The sequence below is a fragment of the Salvelinus namaycush genome, chromosome 4 (genome assembly GCF_016432855.1).
Source record: "Salvelinus namaycush isolate Seneca chromosome 4, SaNama_1.0, whole genome shotgun sequence".
NCBI classification, from domain to species: Eukaryota; Metazoa; Chordata; class Actinopteri; order Salmoniformes; family Salmonidae; genus Salvelinus; species Salvelinus namaycush.
The window spans coordinates 67,059,499-67,076,419 of NC_052310.1; the positions used below are offsets into that span (position 1 = coordinate 67,059,499).

The following is a 16,921-nucleotide window of genomic DNA, read 5'->3' on the forward strand; positions in this document are numbered from 1 at the left end:
GCCGCTGTGTCTTTGTGAGACGCAGAGTAGGTGAACGGATGATCTCTGCATGTGTGGTTCCCACCGTGAAGCATGGAGGTGATGGTGTGGGGTGCTTTGCTGGTGACACTGTCTGTGATTTATTTAGAATTCAAGGCACACTTGACCAGCATGGTTACCACGGCATTCTGCAGTGATACACCATCCCAACTGGTTTGTGCTTAGTGGGACTATCATTTGTTTTTCAACAGGACAATGACCCAACACACCTCCAGGCTGTGTAAGGGATAATTGACCAAGAAGGAGCGTGATGGAGTGCTCCATCAGATGACCTGGCCTCCACAATCCCCCGATCACCCACAATCACCTGTTTAGGATGAGTTGGACCACAGCGGGAAGGAAAAGCATTCAACAAGTGCTCAGCTTATGTGGGAACTCCTTCAAGACTGTTGGAAAAAGCATTCCAGGTGAAGCTGGTTGAGAGAATGCCAAGAGTGTGCAAAGCTGTCATCAAGGCAAAGGGTGGCTACTTTGAAGAATCTCAAAATATATTTAGATTTGTTTAACCTTTTGTTTAACCTTTAAAAATATATATATATTATTACATGATTCCATATGTGTTATTTCATAGTTTGGATGTCTTCACTATTCTTCTACAGTGTAGAAAATAGTAAAAATAAAGAAAAACCCTTGAAGCTTGTCCAAACTTTTGACTGGTACAGTATATTTTCAAGACAATTTTTTTTAAGTCATCTGTAATTCATGTTCAACACTGTTATTGCACATAGTGAGTCTATGCAACTTGTGACTTGTTAAGCTAATATTTACTCCTAAACTTTAGGCTTGTCATAACAAAGGGGTTGAATACTTATTGACTCTTGACATTTCATGTTTTCATTTGTTTTTAATTTGAAAACATTTCTAAAAACATATTTTCAATTTGACATTATGGGGTATTGTAATACATTTTAAATTCAGGTTAACATCACGGAATGTCGAAAGTCAAGGGGTGTGAATACTTTCTGAATGTGCACTGTATGTTGTATAACAGAGTTATAATGATCTGTTCATAGGACAGCATTAGTCTGCTGCTGGACGCGGTGAAGACAAAAGACGAGGAGCTGGCTCAGACTTGGAAGAAGTCTGAGCAGTGGGCCACCATCGAGCAGCTGTGCAGTAAGTACCACTGGCCATCAAGGAGTGCGCTGACATGCCTTAGTTGAAATTATTACATTTCTATAAAAGCCAATCCATCTCTTCTCAACAGCTAAAGTGATGGATGAGTTGAACTTGTCTTGCATTCATTTCAGTAGACCTTTATTGACCACAAAGACCAATTTGGAATCAGCTCATTACATGTATCATTCCTACATACAAAAATAAGTCTGAAAAGTAATCACTGGTAAGAGTCACCTTTCTGTTTTCCCTTACCCCTGACCGCTCTCTCTTCTCTCAGGCACGGAGGGTGGGCAGTCATCTGGCCCTCAGGAGTTTGGTGCCATGGGCGGGGGTCCCTCTACCCCAGCTTCCTCATCAGCCATGTGGTCCTGCCTCCACTGCACCTTCATGAACCAACCAGGCACAGAGCTCTGTGAGATGTGCAGTCTGCCGAGGGGTTAAACCCCATCCCTCCCGTGGCCCCCTGCCCTGCTTCTCAATCCCCTCCTTTACTACCCTATGTCCAGCCCTGCCCACCTCCCCGCTTCCTTACGCACCAACGGCATCATTGCACCAGGATTGGATGCTGCAAGCAGCTGTGTGATTGGATGTCTCCTCCTCTTGGCCCCTCCCCCTGGCCCTCAGTCCCTCCCATCTCAGACTGCTAAGGAATGATAAGCGCAAAATGAAGGCACTCGTTTACAGCAAATGAAATTATGTAACAAAGGTTGACTGTGTGCTCTCAATCCTCTCTTTCTCTCTCCGCCGTGGCCTCTGACTGAGACCGGCTGGGACATGTTTAGGTAAAAGCACTTTGGCATCAAGTCTTCTTCCCTATTTCTCCCTATGGCCCCTGATATTCTTCCATGACCTGGCTCCCCAAAAAAATTCTGTGCTTCAGGACAACGGCAAAAGAAAGACTCTAGAATTTGGATGTTATATCTCACTCACACTGACCAGTGCCCTCCCCTCTTGCTGTTATGACTTATTCTGGAAATTCTGTTGTGTAAATAATATACATTATTTGAGGAATGATTGATGCTGTTTATTTAATTACATTTAATTCCTGATTGTAGCTACAGTATATATCTGGACTTTTGAATCAGTTTGGGTCAGTTTTGCGCCGTCAGATGCTACAGTTCTTGTAGAACTCATCCTCCCTTACAGTTGACAGTTATCAGACAGTGACGGTCTATCTATAAGATCTCTTCATTGGCCCAAGCGTAGAGACGTTAAATGTATCTATCATACACAGTCTCATAAGTCTAACCTCTTTATTTAGTGTTTTCTATTGCAGGAGTGATGTTTGTTCTCGGTTGCTTAGGCTTTTCCCCTTGGTTGATACCCTGCCCTCAGGAGTAAGTTTGGGAGATGGCCTTTTGGGTTATATTTCTCATTTGAATTGGAACTATCGTACATGCTCAGTATTTGTTATATCTCCAGTTGAAGCTTATACTGTATAGTAGACCATGCCTGTTTTGATGGCAGCTTTGAGATGCTTACTTACTGGGTTAGCTACCGACACTGTATCTCTCCCTCTTTCTCGCCTTAGCTTTTTCTTGCCTCTGTTGTCCTCTTTCGACTGGTGCCAGTCCAGAGGGGCCAGGGCGTAGAGAATGGGTAATATCTTCTCTGACGGGCCCCCTATTGTTCTCCATCACTCTGCCTTCAAAGACTCCATAGGTCACAGGTCAACATAGTGAGAGAGAAAGATACCTTAATGGTCCATGCCTTCCAGCAGGCCAATGTGCTGTGCACCTGGGATGGAGAGGAAGAAAGATTGCCAAGAAGGGGGGAGAGGGCAGGCAGTGTTGCGCGCTGGGTGTGTGTGCTTCTTTTACGTAGAACCAATATTTCCCTCCACTAAAAGCTGAAAAACTGAACTCATTCCATCGGTAGTAATTTGATGTCAAATAACTGATGTCCACCGCACAATCAATTCAGTAGGGAATGTTTCCCCTTCTCATGCCCCCTTTTTGAGATACAGATTACAGTGATCCAGGTATACTATAATGTCTATAATGAGAATATGAATGGGTTAGCGGGTATCATTGACCTTCCACACGAGCACTTATTCCACAAGAGCTCTGTGTCAACACTGGGGGGTTGTGTGTTACTTCACATATATCGCTGATTCAAGGTATTCAGCTTTATATGCTTGAAATAAAGTGCTCAAACCTTTACACTGCTATTTTGATGGCATTAAACTAAGTCATTGGTTTGATTTTCTTTTTTGGTTTGATTTTACTCTAATTTGACATTGTAGAAGTCAGATTTAGTCCAACAGATACCTCAACATTTTCCAGCCTTCAAGTATTTCCTGAAGAGGGGCTTTATTCAAAATACGTAGCGAGTGTCCAAGAGGTTGGGCCTGTCACTTGAATTTTTCATCCATTTTGGGGCTGCTATCAGGAAATTGTCATTTTAAGTTAAAAGGAGGGGGGTGGCAGTCATAGCTTTCAAATTATGCTATTTATAAAGATTTTTTTTATAAGAGCTTAGAAGTAATTTTCATTGAAGTGAGTATATATTTTTTGTTTGTAGATTAATTTGAGAATGCTTTAAGGTTATTTTTGCCTGTTTCTATCCCTTTCCCTCTGAGTTCTTGCAAAAGAAGATCTGCTGATGCCATGCTAACGGACAGTACATAACACATGTCCTAGCTCTGGTCCAGGGGGTTACATATGGCTTGCTGATGAAGCCACACGTAATGCGCTGAACCAGAGCTACAAAAGTCCAAACTTCCCGCTCAGAGCTGAAGAATTGGACTCTGAAAGAAAGTTATATGATACTGTACACCTGGATTTAAATTTTCAATATCAAAAATACCAGTAAAACAATAAAAAATAATTCCTATCAGTGGAGCAGCGTTTTATTTTGTTTCATCCTAAAGAAAACCTGATATGGTTTCTTCATAACTGTACTTTACAGTTGATTTTGCCCTCTTAGCACAGTGGTTTTAAGGTTGGGGCCTATTTAAAAGGCCATATGGTGCGTGGCCTCAGAATGCATGTGTACTCTGAAGCACAGTGTGCCACCATTGCTCCCGAGTGGCGCAGTGATCTAAGGCACTGCATCTCAGTTCGAATCCAGGCTGTATCACATCCAGCCGTGATTGGGAGTCCCATAGGGTGGCGCACAATTGGCCCAGCATCGTCCGGGTTTGGCCGTGGTAGGCTGTCATTGTGGCAGGTAGCCTAGTGGTTAGAGCGTTGGACTTGTAACCGAAAGGTTGCAAGATCGAGTCCCCAAGCTGACAAGGTAAAAATCTGTCGTTCTTCCCCTGAACAAGGCAGTTAACCCACTGTTCCTAGGCCATCACTGTAAATAAGAATTTATTCTTATTAACTGACTTGCCTAGTTAAATAAAAAAAACTCTTTCCCCATATTTGCTTTTGGTGGAGCTCTGGCTTCTTTTGAAGTCTTTACAAATTGGTGTTTTTCTGATTTGTGTTATTTTGTTCTCAACTGGTCCCTGTATTTGTTATTTTCTTTGATGCTATAGGCATATCTGGTGGTACTTAAAACACTTTACTGGTGATATACAAATGATACTGAACAAAAATATAAACGCAATATGCAACCATTTTAAAGATTTTACTGAGTTACAATTCATATAAGGAAATCAGCCAATTGAAATACATTTACATTTAAGTCATTTAGCAGACGCTCTTATCCAGAGCGACTTACAAATTGGTGCATTCACCTTATGACATCCAGTGGAACAGCCACTTTACAATAGTGCATCTAAATCTTTTAAGGGGGGGGGGGGGGGGGTCAGAAGGATTACTTTATCCTATCCTAGGTATTCCTTAAAGAGGTGGGGTTTCAGGTGTCTCCGGAAGGTGGTGATTGACTCCGCTGTCCTGGCGTCGTGAGGGAGTTTGTTCCACCATTGGGGTGCCAGAGCAGCGAACAGTTTTGACTGGGCTGAGCGGGAACTGTACTTCCTCAGTGGTAGGGAGGCGGGGGGCCTTATCTATGGATTGCACATGACTGAGAATACAGATACCGTAAGAAAAAGGTAGGGTTGTGGATCAGAGAACCAGTATTTGGTGTGACCATTTTCCTTCACAAAGAGTTGATCAGGCTATTGTAGCTTGTGGAATGTTGTCCCACTCTTCAATGGCTGTGCGTAGTTGCTAGATGCTTGCGGGAACTGGAATACACTGTCGTACACGTCGATCCAGAGCCTGCCGGGGAAAAAACTCACCAGACATGTCACCAGTTGAGCATGCAGGCCATGGAAGAGCTGGGCCATTTTCAGCTTCCGGGAATTGTGTATAGATCCTTGAGACATGGGGCCATGAATTATGCTGAAACATGAGGTGATGGCAGCGAATTAATGGCATGACAATGGGCCTTAGGATCTTGTCACGGTATCTCTGCATTCAAATTGCCATCAGAAAAATAAAATTATGGTTGTATGTAGCTTATACCAGCTCATACCATAACCCCACTGCCACCATGGGGCACTCTGTTCACAACGTTGACATCAGCAAACCGCTCACCCAAACAAGTCATAAACTTGGCACACTCCCTCAACTTGGGACATCTGTGGCATAGTGTTGTGTGCCAAAACTGCACATTTTAGTGTGCCCAAGAAGCACCTGTGTAATGATCATGTTGTTTAATCAGTTTCTTGATATGCCACACCTGTCAAGTGGATGGATTATCTTGGCAAAGGAGAAATGCTCACTAACAGGTATGTAAGTATGTGCATGAAATTTGAGAGAAATAAGCTTTTTTGTGTGTATGGAACATTTCAGATTTTTTTTTTTTTTCAGCTCATGAAACATGGGACCAACACTTTACATGTTGCTTTTATATTTTTGTTCAGTGTAGCTTTGGTTTTACTTTGTTTTCAAATGCATATTTTAAAATTGATAATTTTAGCCATAAAGTCAAGATAACGTATTAATATGATAAAATGGCCATAAAGATAACATAAGGAAGTGGAATGTCCCTGCTTAACCTGCTTCCAATTAAATCCACTAGTCTGTGACACAATGTACTCTATCTTTCCTGCTGGCGTGCTGTCTTGATCATTCTGTTTTATGAGGGATCGGTGAATGTTATGGAGCAGTCATTTATAGGTGAGGGTTATCGTCTTTGTGCAGATGGAGATGCTAGTCACAACAGGACCCAGGTGGGAAGCAGATGTAGCACAGACAGGATTGCATTCACCACGCACCAAATGGAATAAAACGGACAAACAAGGTGGGACTACGTGAACTTGGCCAATAAGAAGCACTAGTCTGCAAAAGTATTTGCTACGGTGTGCACTACTGAACACAACCCAGGAATGTCCATGAAGAGGTGTGCTCTCACATTTATATCTGAGGTTTATCTCCCCTGGACACATGGGACACAGATGAAGTCCAAGATGAATGTCCAGGAAGAGAAGAGGTGAACTCAGTTTCAAACACTAGTGAGATATTTATACATGGTACTACTGGTTGATGGGACTACACTTAAGACCCCCCAGGGAACCCAGTTTAGGTAACCTTGGCTACTATCGTACAACGAGTACTCCTCCACTACTGTCTGGAAAACAACCCTCACTCACTGTTACTGTTATGTGCCATTTGTAGTTCTCTTGTGTGAAACATTACCATTTATGTCACATGCTTCTCACATAGAGGTCACAACATGGGGTCAAGCATGACAGAGAAAGGAAGAGAATGCTGGGGTTAACCATTCTACTAACTCATTCTAACCCAGTCCCTACACATTCCTGTAGATCTGAAAGTAATGTACAGATACTGGATAAGCATTATGATAAATGGACAATCGTAATAGTGATGCATGATGTGGGTGTGTTTTTTCTTAAGGGGGTGGAGACATGGATGACACCCTTCTCTTGGCAAGACCTCTGTGGGGAGGGGACAAACTGACTGCCTATAAGTATATAAGCAGGTCCCTCTGTCGGTGCTCTACAAATTTGCACTGCTGTGGGATTATTATCAAACACTGTGACTTATTCAGGACAGAGGTTTTTAGTGCGAGCAGGTACATAGTCTGTGTCTACTTATGTATTCTCAGCAAACCCTCCAAAAAATAATTGGTGAAACGTACTGAGAAAATAATCAGGTTATTACACATTCAGTGTAAGATGATAGAATGGATGTCTGCAGAGCAAGTTAAACTGTCATAATCATATCAGTTCAGGTGTAATGTATGATATGTCTTTATTCTGACTTGAGGATGAGGACTGCAGTGGCTTTGCTGTGCCTGGTGGCTCTGTGTACAGCACAGAAGAGGAGGAGAACTGAACAGAACTCAGAATGGGACTACAGGACAGAGGGTGAGTGGCTGCCTGGTCTGTTTTCATTTCAGAATCAGAATCACCTTTATTCACATTTACAAGTACATTTACAGGTACCAGGAATTTTTTCAAATGGTGCTGGACACAATAAACAGAATATACAGATAAGATATATAGATGAAGAATTTACTCACAATCCACATACAGTATATAGATACAGCAAAAACAGAGCAATTACACATTCTGGTTGATCCCTCTGAGGATGTGAATCATCCTCAGCCGTCACAATTTGCTTTCGTTCTTATTATTGCATTCCTTTGTTGCTAATGTATTCTTTAGACATGATAAGGACAGGGTAGCCAGAAATCAGCACAGGGATTTTGAAGAATTGTTAGAAGTAGAACTAAGTACAAAACACTATCAAGAAACATTAACCAAATGACTACCCTCTGCCCTGTTCATGCCATTGCAGCAGAGAAGGTAAACACTAGAGTCTGTGCCAACCTCACCCTGGTGTTGGACAACTGGAAGTTTGCCATCATGACCCAAGTCAAAGACCTTCTCCTCAACGACCACAGCACTGTGCTGCCTGACTACGGGAGGTGGGTAGAATCCTTTGTAGATATGTTTAGTAGGTATTTAGATCATAAGTTCAGAAAACTAACATACTGTATGATTTGATAAATATTAAGGTAAGATACTTCACTATCTATTACAAAGCCCATTACTTTGGAAATGTACCTTTTAGCTTTAGTGTTTGTCAGTCAGATCCCTTTGTTATAAGACACAATAAGACTTTATAACATAGAACTTGTTTTTTTAACTGTAATTAACTCCCGCAGCCTCCTCATTACACTTTTTTCCCCTCACCCAATCACTCCCATCCTCCAGGATCCCTCCTCTATCGGATGCCTTAAGAGACCTCTACAAGGAATTCAATGCCCTGAAGGAGCGCCTGGGGGAGCTGACCACCAAGTTTGAGGTCGTCGAGGCATTCGTGGACGACGTGAGGGCAGGAAGAAGCCCCTCCCAGAGCAGAGCAGAGCCCCGCCCACTGACACCAGACGAGGAGAACCAGAGCACCATGCTGACCGGAACTGGAGAGGGAACCGGTACCAGCACTGGTACTAGACCACAGGGACGCAGGAACCGGGTGGTGGTCCGGAGAGTCAAGATACCTGCTGATGGTGCCCAGGTCTAAGGGATTGGACTGTGACAACAAACTTAAATACACCCTCCTCCTTAAACTCAGTGGTGAAAATGACACTCATTCTCTCTAAGCACTCAAGAATTTAAAAAACAATGAGCTGGCTATTCAGTAAAAATGTAATGCTTTCCCCTTTCTGTCAATGAACTCAAATTGTGGGAGACAAGTTGTAAATATTATTTAGCTATTTCTCATTTTTACACAAAATGTTGGTGAGAATATGAATCTGATAACCTTTTTGTCGATAGGTGGCGCCACAGTGTCCAATGACTATATTACAAGGTTGTGCCTTGCTTCAATAGGGTTTTCTGTGAGGGCTTGATTGATCATTTGATATTTTACAGTAAAGTCATTTGTCATGTGTTGTTTTTATCAGATTATTGTCTTATTGTACTATTGTATTGGCCTATCATCACAGTTTCACATCTGCATATGAATGATATAATTACTTTTAATCTGTAAATATATAAATCATTTTCCTATTGAGCTACTCTTCAAAGGATGAAGTTACCCCTAGGCACAGATCTGGAATCAGTATTTTACCTGAAAATAGGCCTACATGTATTAGGCCTACATGTATTAGGGGTGCCAAGCATATCCTAGATCAGCTGCTTATTGCAGACATAAAGGTCTTCTGGTTTAGTTACGGTTCAATGAATGTTAAATAATGACAAACATTTACAGAATAAGCGCTTTAATGAATGCGTGTAAATCATAGTGGGCGTGCCTATGAATATGTTTAGGTTTCTAGTTTTGGAAAAAAACAGGCTCAGTTGGTAAGAAATGAAACTGAAAGGCAAAACATAAGGGACTGTCATACACTGACCTACCCGCTTTAAATGAAGATAACTTTACGTTCACATATCCAGTTAAACATGTAAGATGTTTCGCGACAATCCCTCGAGTTAGGTAAAGGGTGGAGTTTATGAATGTTGGCAGGTGAGCGTTAGAAGGTATTGGCAAATGTATCCTACTTTAGTGGCTGTTTTGATGCAACGGACAGATGTCTGAATAGTATTGTAGCAGAGAACACATTTGTCAGGTAAGGAAGTACAGCCTGTTTTCTCACAGCTTTTTCTAGTTGTAGGCTGTGATGTTACCGTTTATTAGAAATATTCAAAAAATGTTTTTGTCTATAGAGACGGTAAATTGTTAGACAAGTTAAATACGCATGTATCTAGTAAATCTTTAGAGGGAAATACAATATTTATGACATTTTAAATAAGTAAGCAAGCAATTTCTTAGGAAAGAACTCCCATACTCATAACTGGGAGATGAATAGTCATAAACAGAGAAATCGAGGAAACAGAAACTTGGCAATTTCCATCTAACAAACTGATTGAGGAAGTAACGTTAATTTTACTGCAGCTATATATGGGGCGGGGCAGCAACGGCAGCGCAGTTGTTGCTGTTTTTCCTGTTCCCTAAAATGTATTAACACTAAGTTTCTTTCTGAAGTAGTTAGATATTGCTTCCATTAGAACATTTAATTTGTATTATTCTCCATCTGTAGTGAGAGATTAAGAGAGTGTCTTTAACGTCCAAACCTACCAGAGAGGATACACAACATACAGAGCAATATATCCCGGGCTGGGCAGCAGCTCTGCAGATGGAGCTTGGTTCAGGTGACAGTAGTCCCCAAGGAGACCATGGGTCCTTGTCCCAGCAGTACCCTGGCCCTGGGGTGCCAACAGGGACACATCAGCACAACATGGAGGTAACTGCTGAGAAGGACACTGTCACCAAGAGACCCAAGACAGAGGGACAGCAGGTGACACGACCACCTTTCATTTTTACATTTAGCAGACGCTCTTATCCAGAGCAACTTACAGTAGTGAGTGGAAACATTTCTGTACTTTTTCCTGTACTGGTCCCCCGTGGGAATCAAACCCACAGCCAGCAGCATACCACCCTGCATCCCACTGCTGGCTTGCTTCTGAAGCTAAGCAGGGTTGATTCTTGTCAGTTCCTGGATGGGAGACCAGATGCAGCTGGAAGTGGTGTTGGAGGGCCAGTAGGAGGCACTCTTTCCTCTGGTCTAAAAAAATATCCCAATGCCACAGGGCAGTGATTGGGGACACTGCTCTGTCTAGGGTGCTGTCTTTCAGATGGGACGTTAAATGGGTGTCCTGACTCTCTGAGGTCATTAAAAATCCCATGGCACTTATTGTAAGAGTATGGGTGTTAACCCTGGTGTCCTGGTTAAATTCCCAAGCTGTCCTTCATGGTCACCTAATCACCCCCAACTTACAATTGGCTCATTCATCCCCCTCCTCTCCCCTGTAACTATTCTCCAGGTCGTCGCTGTAAATGAGAATGTGTTCTCAGTCAACTTACCTGGTAAAACAAAAAAACTGCCGTTGCAAGCGCTGTGCTCTACCAACTGAGCCACACGGGACCCCGTGCGCCTATGTCTTTCATTGTACAATCATTAACAATAAAATGAATGAAACAATTTGGGTAACAGTACTGATTTAAAAGAGTAACTGTCATTGCTGACTTTTTTTGTTATCAACAGGGCCAAGCAAAGTCCCCCAGGAGAGATCAGGATATGAAGAAGAAGACAAGGAGAGGTAACAGAAGAAAAAATAAAGGAATGAAAAATCAAGCTGACAGGGATTCTCAGACTCAGAGTACACTGGAAAAAGGGGAGATGGAGACCCAAACCGACCAGGTGTGTCAAACCTTGGAAACACAGACACAAGAACACGACCAAGACCACCAAGCTGAAACCAGTCAACAACAGGACCAGTCCATGCATCAGACTAATGATACAAAACAAACACATGTCAAGGATACTAAGAGAGTTCAGGTCCAGACTCAAACAAATAAACCTAAAGGCAAGAGCCAGGCAACTCAGACCCCTATAGTTGTTCAGAACACACAGCAGACACAGACAGAACCCTCTGATTCCACTCAGCCAATGACAGATGAACATGCTGACACCACTCAGCCAATGAATGAGCAAACACAGAACAGCAATGGAGCAGGCAGTGAAGGAGCAGCATCAGAACCACCTAAGAGGGAGAATCCAAACTCTACTGAAGAGGTAAAGAGTAAGCCTGAATCAGAGAAAGCGGTACAACATTCAGGAGAAAGCTCAGGGAGTCCCGCAACCTGCCAGGTAGAAAAGGGAGTCAAATTAACTACCAAGTCTTATGCAGAAGCTGCAGCGGAAAATAAAACAAAGACTCAGAAGGGGTCGAAAGAGCCGAGTCCTCAGACTTCAGATCAATGCAAAAAGGATTCCAAGAGTAGAGGATGTCGGTAAGCTGGCAATAAGCTTATGGCATGCTGTTATTACCTGAGTACAATGAGTAACATAACACATGACGCAACACATAACAAGTATACTGTTATTACTTCTTTATCACTGTAACTAGTCACTCAACATTTTCTGTCTTCTTTTATTTTCTCTCCTTCATCAGAGAGCGGTCCCCAGTAAGGATTCCTCCTGGGATTCCGATGTTCACCTTTCATATCTATGCTGTGCTGGACAAAAAGTTCAGATTCAACCAAGAATATGACACGCTCTTGTTATATCATCAAGGTGACACTCATGCGCTTCAAATGACTCATTTCATGTGAGTATGAATACTTTTCTACTTACTGGTGATGTTGGATTGATGAGAATATTTTACTGTTTGTCGGCTACATAAACCACACAATACACACATAGCGATAATTATCATTGTTTGTAAATCAGTTTTTAATTTATTCTTTAGAGGTCTATGTCAGAAAGGCTATCTAATAGAAGCAAGTCTCTCAGTACTGGAAAGCTCAATACCCAGGGGACAAATGTTGACTTACCATTATCGGGTGCAGCAAAGGCAGAAAGAGATTTTGGAGATAGCCACAAGGAATATTCAAATTCCAAATGATTCACAAATAAAGGGTAAGAGGAAAACATTTAAAATCTATTTTTAGAAGTTAACGATTACCTTGTATGTTACATTGAGTATGATACTGATTATTCATCATTGTTTCCAGAGTTGCACCTTTATGAGGGTCACATTCATCGGCTGGAGTCAATGTGGTCCGTCCAAGGGTGGATAGATGCGTTCCAATCAAAAGGAAAGGGTATGGCTGATGCCTGGCAAGCCTCTGCCCATCTACTACTAGGCCACATTTTACAGAAATGGGATCCACCCAACCAGGAGAGCACTGTGCAGTTTGCTCAGCTCTTGCATCATTTCCAGAGGAGTTACTCATCAGCTGTTCAACAGGTGGTCTACCCAGGAAATTTCAAACCCCCTTTGGTTAAGGTGAGTGGGACATTTACAGTGTGTAATGATATTGTAATGGCATTTCAAGAAAACAGTATGACCATTAGATCCAATACTACACATTCAATGTTTTCTTTATTTTTCTCTTTTTTTGGAATAAAGGTGTCAGAGTTGATTTCTGAGCATTTGCTGCAGCTGTTGCATGCTGAGTCCCAGGGAACATCGCAGAAGAGCCAGACTGTCAACAACCCTCTAGTGTTTGGCTTGTCTTTGTTCAGAGTCTGCCAAGCTTGTCAGATAGATCTTGGGGTGAAGGGCTTGGCAAAACTATGCTACGTAGTATCCTCACACACTGCACTTGACAGCAGAAACATAGAGGAAATTAGAAATGTCTTCCCCTATCCACAAAAGTGAGTTTCAGATGCTATGTTTATATTGTGTTGTTTGATTACTAAATGTAAATTACAGCAACCCTGTCCTATATGTTGGGTGAAATCTGTTCATCTGTCTTTGTCTCCACAGCCTTGTGATTGGTGTGATCAACTATTGCTCACAGAGGCTGGTCTCAGAGCTTCCCCTGCTCATTCCTCTACTGCACATGCTCAGACAGCCGGGAGCAGACGCTGGCAGGCTTGGTCCTACTATAGAGGAGATGAACTGGGCAGGGCTTGAAAATGTTAACTACAACAACTTCAGAGAGAGGATCAGAACCTTTTCTGACAAAAGAAGGTTTGTCCAATTGTCCCTCAAAGTGTCTCAAAACCCTATTTGAGTGGTCCACAATGTGCTTTTTAAAATCTGTATTGTGAATAATTGTATCATTGTGAAGGGAAATTTAACCAAAAATATTACTATTTCTAACTCTGCATATATGTGTTCAATTAGACTATTATTCCAGTTAGTTCACATTTCTTCTTGTCCTCAGGAGAAAGACTTGACAGTACATTGACCTCAAACATGCATAACATTGATGAGACTTTCCTCTTTGCAGGATGATGCTCACTTTGATCCAGAATCACATTTCTGTGGCTAAAGAGATGCCTCTGGTTTGGACCAGCTGGCTGTCCCTGGTGGCCTCTGAGGACCTTCCAGAATTCTCCACTCTGAAGAGCATACCTCCAGAACACATGATCCAAAGCCTGCTGTACAGGCTTAGACAGTATGGGGAGAATACTGATGTCAAAACACAACAACAAAATGTAGAGGTAAGTTATGGATCATTAATGTCTGATAAGATTACTCAGTTAAAGAGTAGTGCTATTGTGGTGGATCTTTAAATATTAATTTGTGACATTATTATTTCAACTTCCAGGTTACTCAAAAGATCCTGTGCTTTGTACTGGAGAAAGTTGAAGAGGAGAAGGAAAGGTATTGGAATTTGAGATCTGTGAGCGTGAGTCCTTTGAGTGTTATATTATTCTGCTATTGTATGTTTGGCTTTTGTTTATAGGCTAGCAGATTCTGGGTTTGTGGACTCCATCCTCTTGAGTTGCATCAGTGTTCTGAAGAGCACTTGCCGGATGGCGCGACTTGTCCCGTTCTACAAGGCAGCAGTGCTATCCTTCCAACTAGTGCTGAAAGCGGCTGAAATTCTGGATGCTGCACTTGCAAACAAGGTAGTTGTTGAATTTGCAGTTGTTCTATTTATACCCCCTTTTTCTCCTCAATTTCGTGATATTCAATTGGTAGTTACAGTCTTGTCTCATCGCTGCAACTACCGTACGGACCCAGGAGAGGTGAAGGTCGAGAGCCATGCGTCCTCTGTAACTCGACCCTGCCAAGCCGCACTGCTTCTTGACACACTGCTTGCTTAACCCGGAAGCCATCCGCACCAATGTGTCAGAGGAAACACCGTACAATTAGCGACCGTGTCAGCGTGCATGCGCCCGGCCTGCCACGGGAGTCGCTAGAGCGCAATGCGGCAAGGACATCCCACCCGGCCAAACCCTCCCCTAACCCAGACGAGGCTGGGCCAATTGTGCGCTGCCTCATGGGTCTCTCGGTCATGGCCGGCTGCGACACAGCCCGGGATCGAACCTGGGTCTGTAGTGACGCCTTAGAACGCTGCTCCACTCGGGAAGCCGTCGCTGTTGTTCTTTGAGCTCCAATAGTACACCTAATAGTGTGTGTGTTCCTCCCCAGACTCCGGATGGTGAGGAGAAGAGACCGGAGCAGTTCCAGCTATCTGACAAGCTTGGGGATGTGCTGCAACATCTCAGCCAGTGGAGAGACAATCTTCTCTTCAATGCTCTCCTGAAACAAGGCGCTCAGTCCAAATCCCTCAGCTACCCCAAAGAAATAGAGGTACTGTAGCCAAACTAGCAGACATTAGCAGACAATATTTGTTCCCAGACGTACACAGTTTTCTGTTAATTATAAACCTGTTTGTATGTGTATGTTCACCTTGTGTTGGTAGATGTGGGATGCCTTCCTGAGGGTAGAATGCTCTCTGCAGAGTGTGTCAGCCCAGTGGATGTCCAGCCTGGACAGAGACCTGAGGAAGAGGATCTCTAGGGTGAGTGTATAGGCCTACAGACCAGGTCATACATTCAGGAAACCTAGGAGAGTTTTGAGATTTGATTAGCTGGACACAATTGGTCAGATTCACTCGGACACAAATCAAGCATAGTCCTGGACTAAGGAGCACATTCAATGTTCTTTATTGAGCATTATTTTTAGTCTAGGATTAGGCTCAATCTGTATCAGGGAAACCGGCTGTGTCATTCCTACTATGCGGTGCCTTTTCTGTCCCCAGGAAATATCACTTCTTATTTAAAGTAAAATGTAGATTCTAAAAGGCTTTAAATATAAGGTCAGGTGTTCTTTACCTTAACAACTCAAAAATATGGATCTTGAAAGGGAATTTTATGCATTTTGAAAATGTCCCCGGGTGTTATTTGTCAACTACTACGAGAATTATAAGCTATAATTTGTTTAAAATCTTTCATTATTTTAGAGTATTTTAGAGTCCAAAATACTTGGACTCGAGTCACAAATTTGATGACTTGAGACTTAACTTGATAGAAAATAAAATAACTTGAGACTTGGAGCAACAAGACTCGGAACTCAACTTGAGACTGATGACTTGAAATTATCTAGCCAGGTTTTGTAATGTTTTGGCACTCATTTTGTGGCACAGAGTTTATGTGGATTACTCTCCATGCAGCCAGAGACAGTAACCGCAGTATCTCCCTTGCAAAAAAAAGGTGCAACAGATTGGGTAGTGAAATGCACACTCGGCACTCTGATTGGACCAACAAACTGTCAATCAATACAGGTCGGATGGTGAGCTAGCGAACAATTGCTGATTTGCTGTACAGCAAAAGGATTGGGTGCAGCGCAAACGTCAAATTATAGGAACAGAGGATTGCTATAATGAATAAATATGCAGCTCGAAAAAAAATTGGTGATCAGGAATATTAACTGTTTACTTTGCAAGCTCATCGGCAATGGGGCAACAATTACTAGTATAGGCCTACTGGTATTTTGGTATGTAACAACTGCTTGAAGTTTATAATTTACTTATGAAGTTTGTATTTGGAATTTGCTGTTAAAATTAGTTATTACTTTGGCGAAGATGCACCATAGGCACAGCTCTTCACTTGCGACCCCAACGCTCCCACCAGCGGAGAGAGCTTTTTTTCTCCTGTTGAAATGTTTGCTCTTGCTTTCACACGTTTAAATGCATAGGCCCTGTGTGGTAAATCTATATTCCATCTAATAATACAATAATTGCTAGCGTTTCATAATTGCATCCCGTACCGTTTATTGCAACACCTAGACATTTATGTTTGATAGCCCTACCATTGGGGCAGCAGGTAACCTAGTGGTTAGAGCCTTGGGCCAGTAACCGAAAGGTTGCTCGATCGAATCCCAGAGCTGGTAAAAATCTGTCCCTGAACAAGGCAGGTCGTCATTGTAAGTAAGAATTTGTTCTTAACTGACTTGCCTAGTTAAATAAATAAAGGTTAAATAAAAAAATACCATACATTTTCAGTTTGGCAAACCATTTCTTACCCTCAGAGTGGGCGCAATGTTTATTGTGCACATGAATGTAAACAAGACTCATGAGGTAGAAGATCT

The 16,921-nt window shown here is 42.4% G+C and overlaps 2 protein-coding genes across 2 annotated transcripts in view; both read left to right on the forward strand.

The window, feature by feature from the left end:
* Positions 1 to 3,993, forward strand: part of nploc4 (NPL4 homolog, ubiquitin recognition factor) — a 51,877-nt gene extending 47,884 nt beyond the window's left edge. Inside the window, exons 16-17 of the mRNA XM_038992224.1 lie at positions 1,053 to 1,155; positions 1,436 to 3,993. Coding sequence (XP_038848152.1) covers positions 1,053 to 1,155; positions 1,436 to 1,599 — 267 coding nt within the window. The 3' untranslated portion in view covers positions 1,600 to 3,993. The remainder of the gene's footprint in view (positions 1 to 1,052; positions 1,156 to 1,435) is intronic.
* Positions 3,994 to 9,454: 5,461 nt separating this feature from the next.
* The window catches only part of rnf213b (ring finger protein 213b), an 82,390-nt gene continuing 74,923 nt past the window's right edge, over positions 9,455 to 16,921 (forward strand). Inside the window, 12 exon segments of the mRNA XM_038990892.1 lie at positions 9,455 to 9,654; positions 10,126 to 10,383; positions 11,131 to 11,879; positions 12,041 to 12,148; positions 12,338 to 12,507; positions 12,603 to 12,660; positions 13,361 to 13,567; positions 13,830 to 14,043; positions 14,151 to 14,206; positions 14,289 to 14,454; positions 14,981 to 15,142; positions 15,255 to 15,353. Of these exon segments, the coding sequence (XP_038846820.1) occupies positions 10,222 to 10,383; positions 11,131 to 11,879; positions 12,041 to 12,148; positions 12,338 to 12,507; positions 12,603 to 12,660; positions 13,361 to 13,567; positions 13,830 to 14,043; positions 14,151 to 14,206; positions 14,289 to 14,454; positions 14,981 to 15,142; positions 15,255 to 15,353 (2,151 nt within the window). The 5' untranslated portion in view covers positions 9,455 to 9,654; positions 10,126 to 10,221.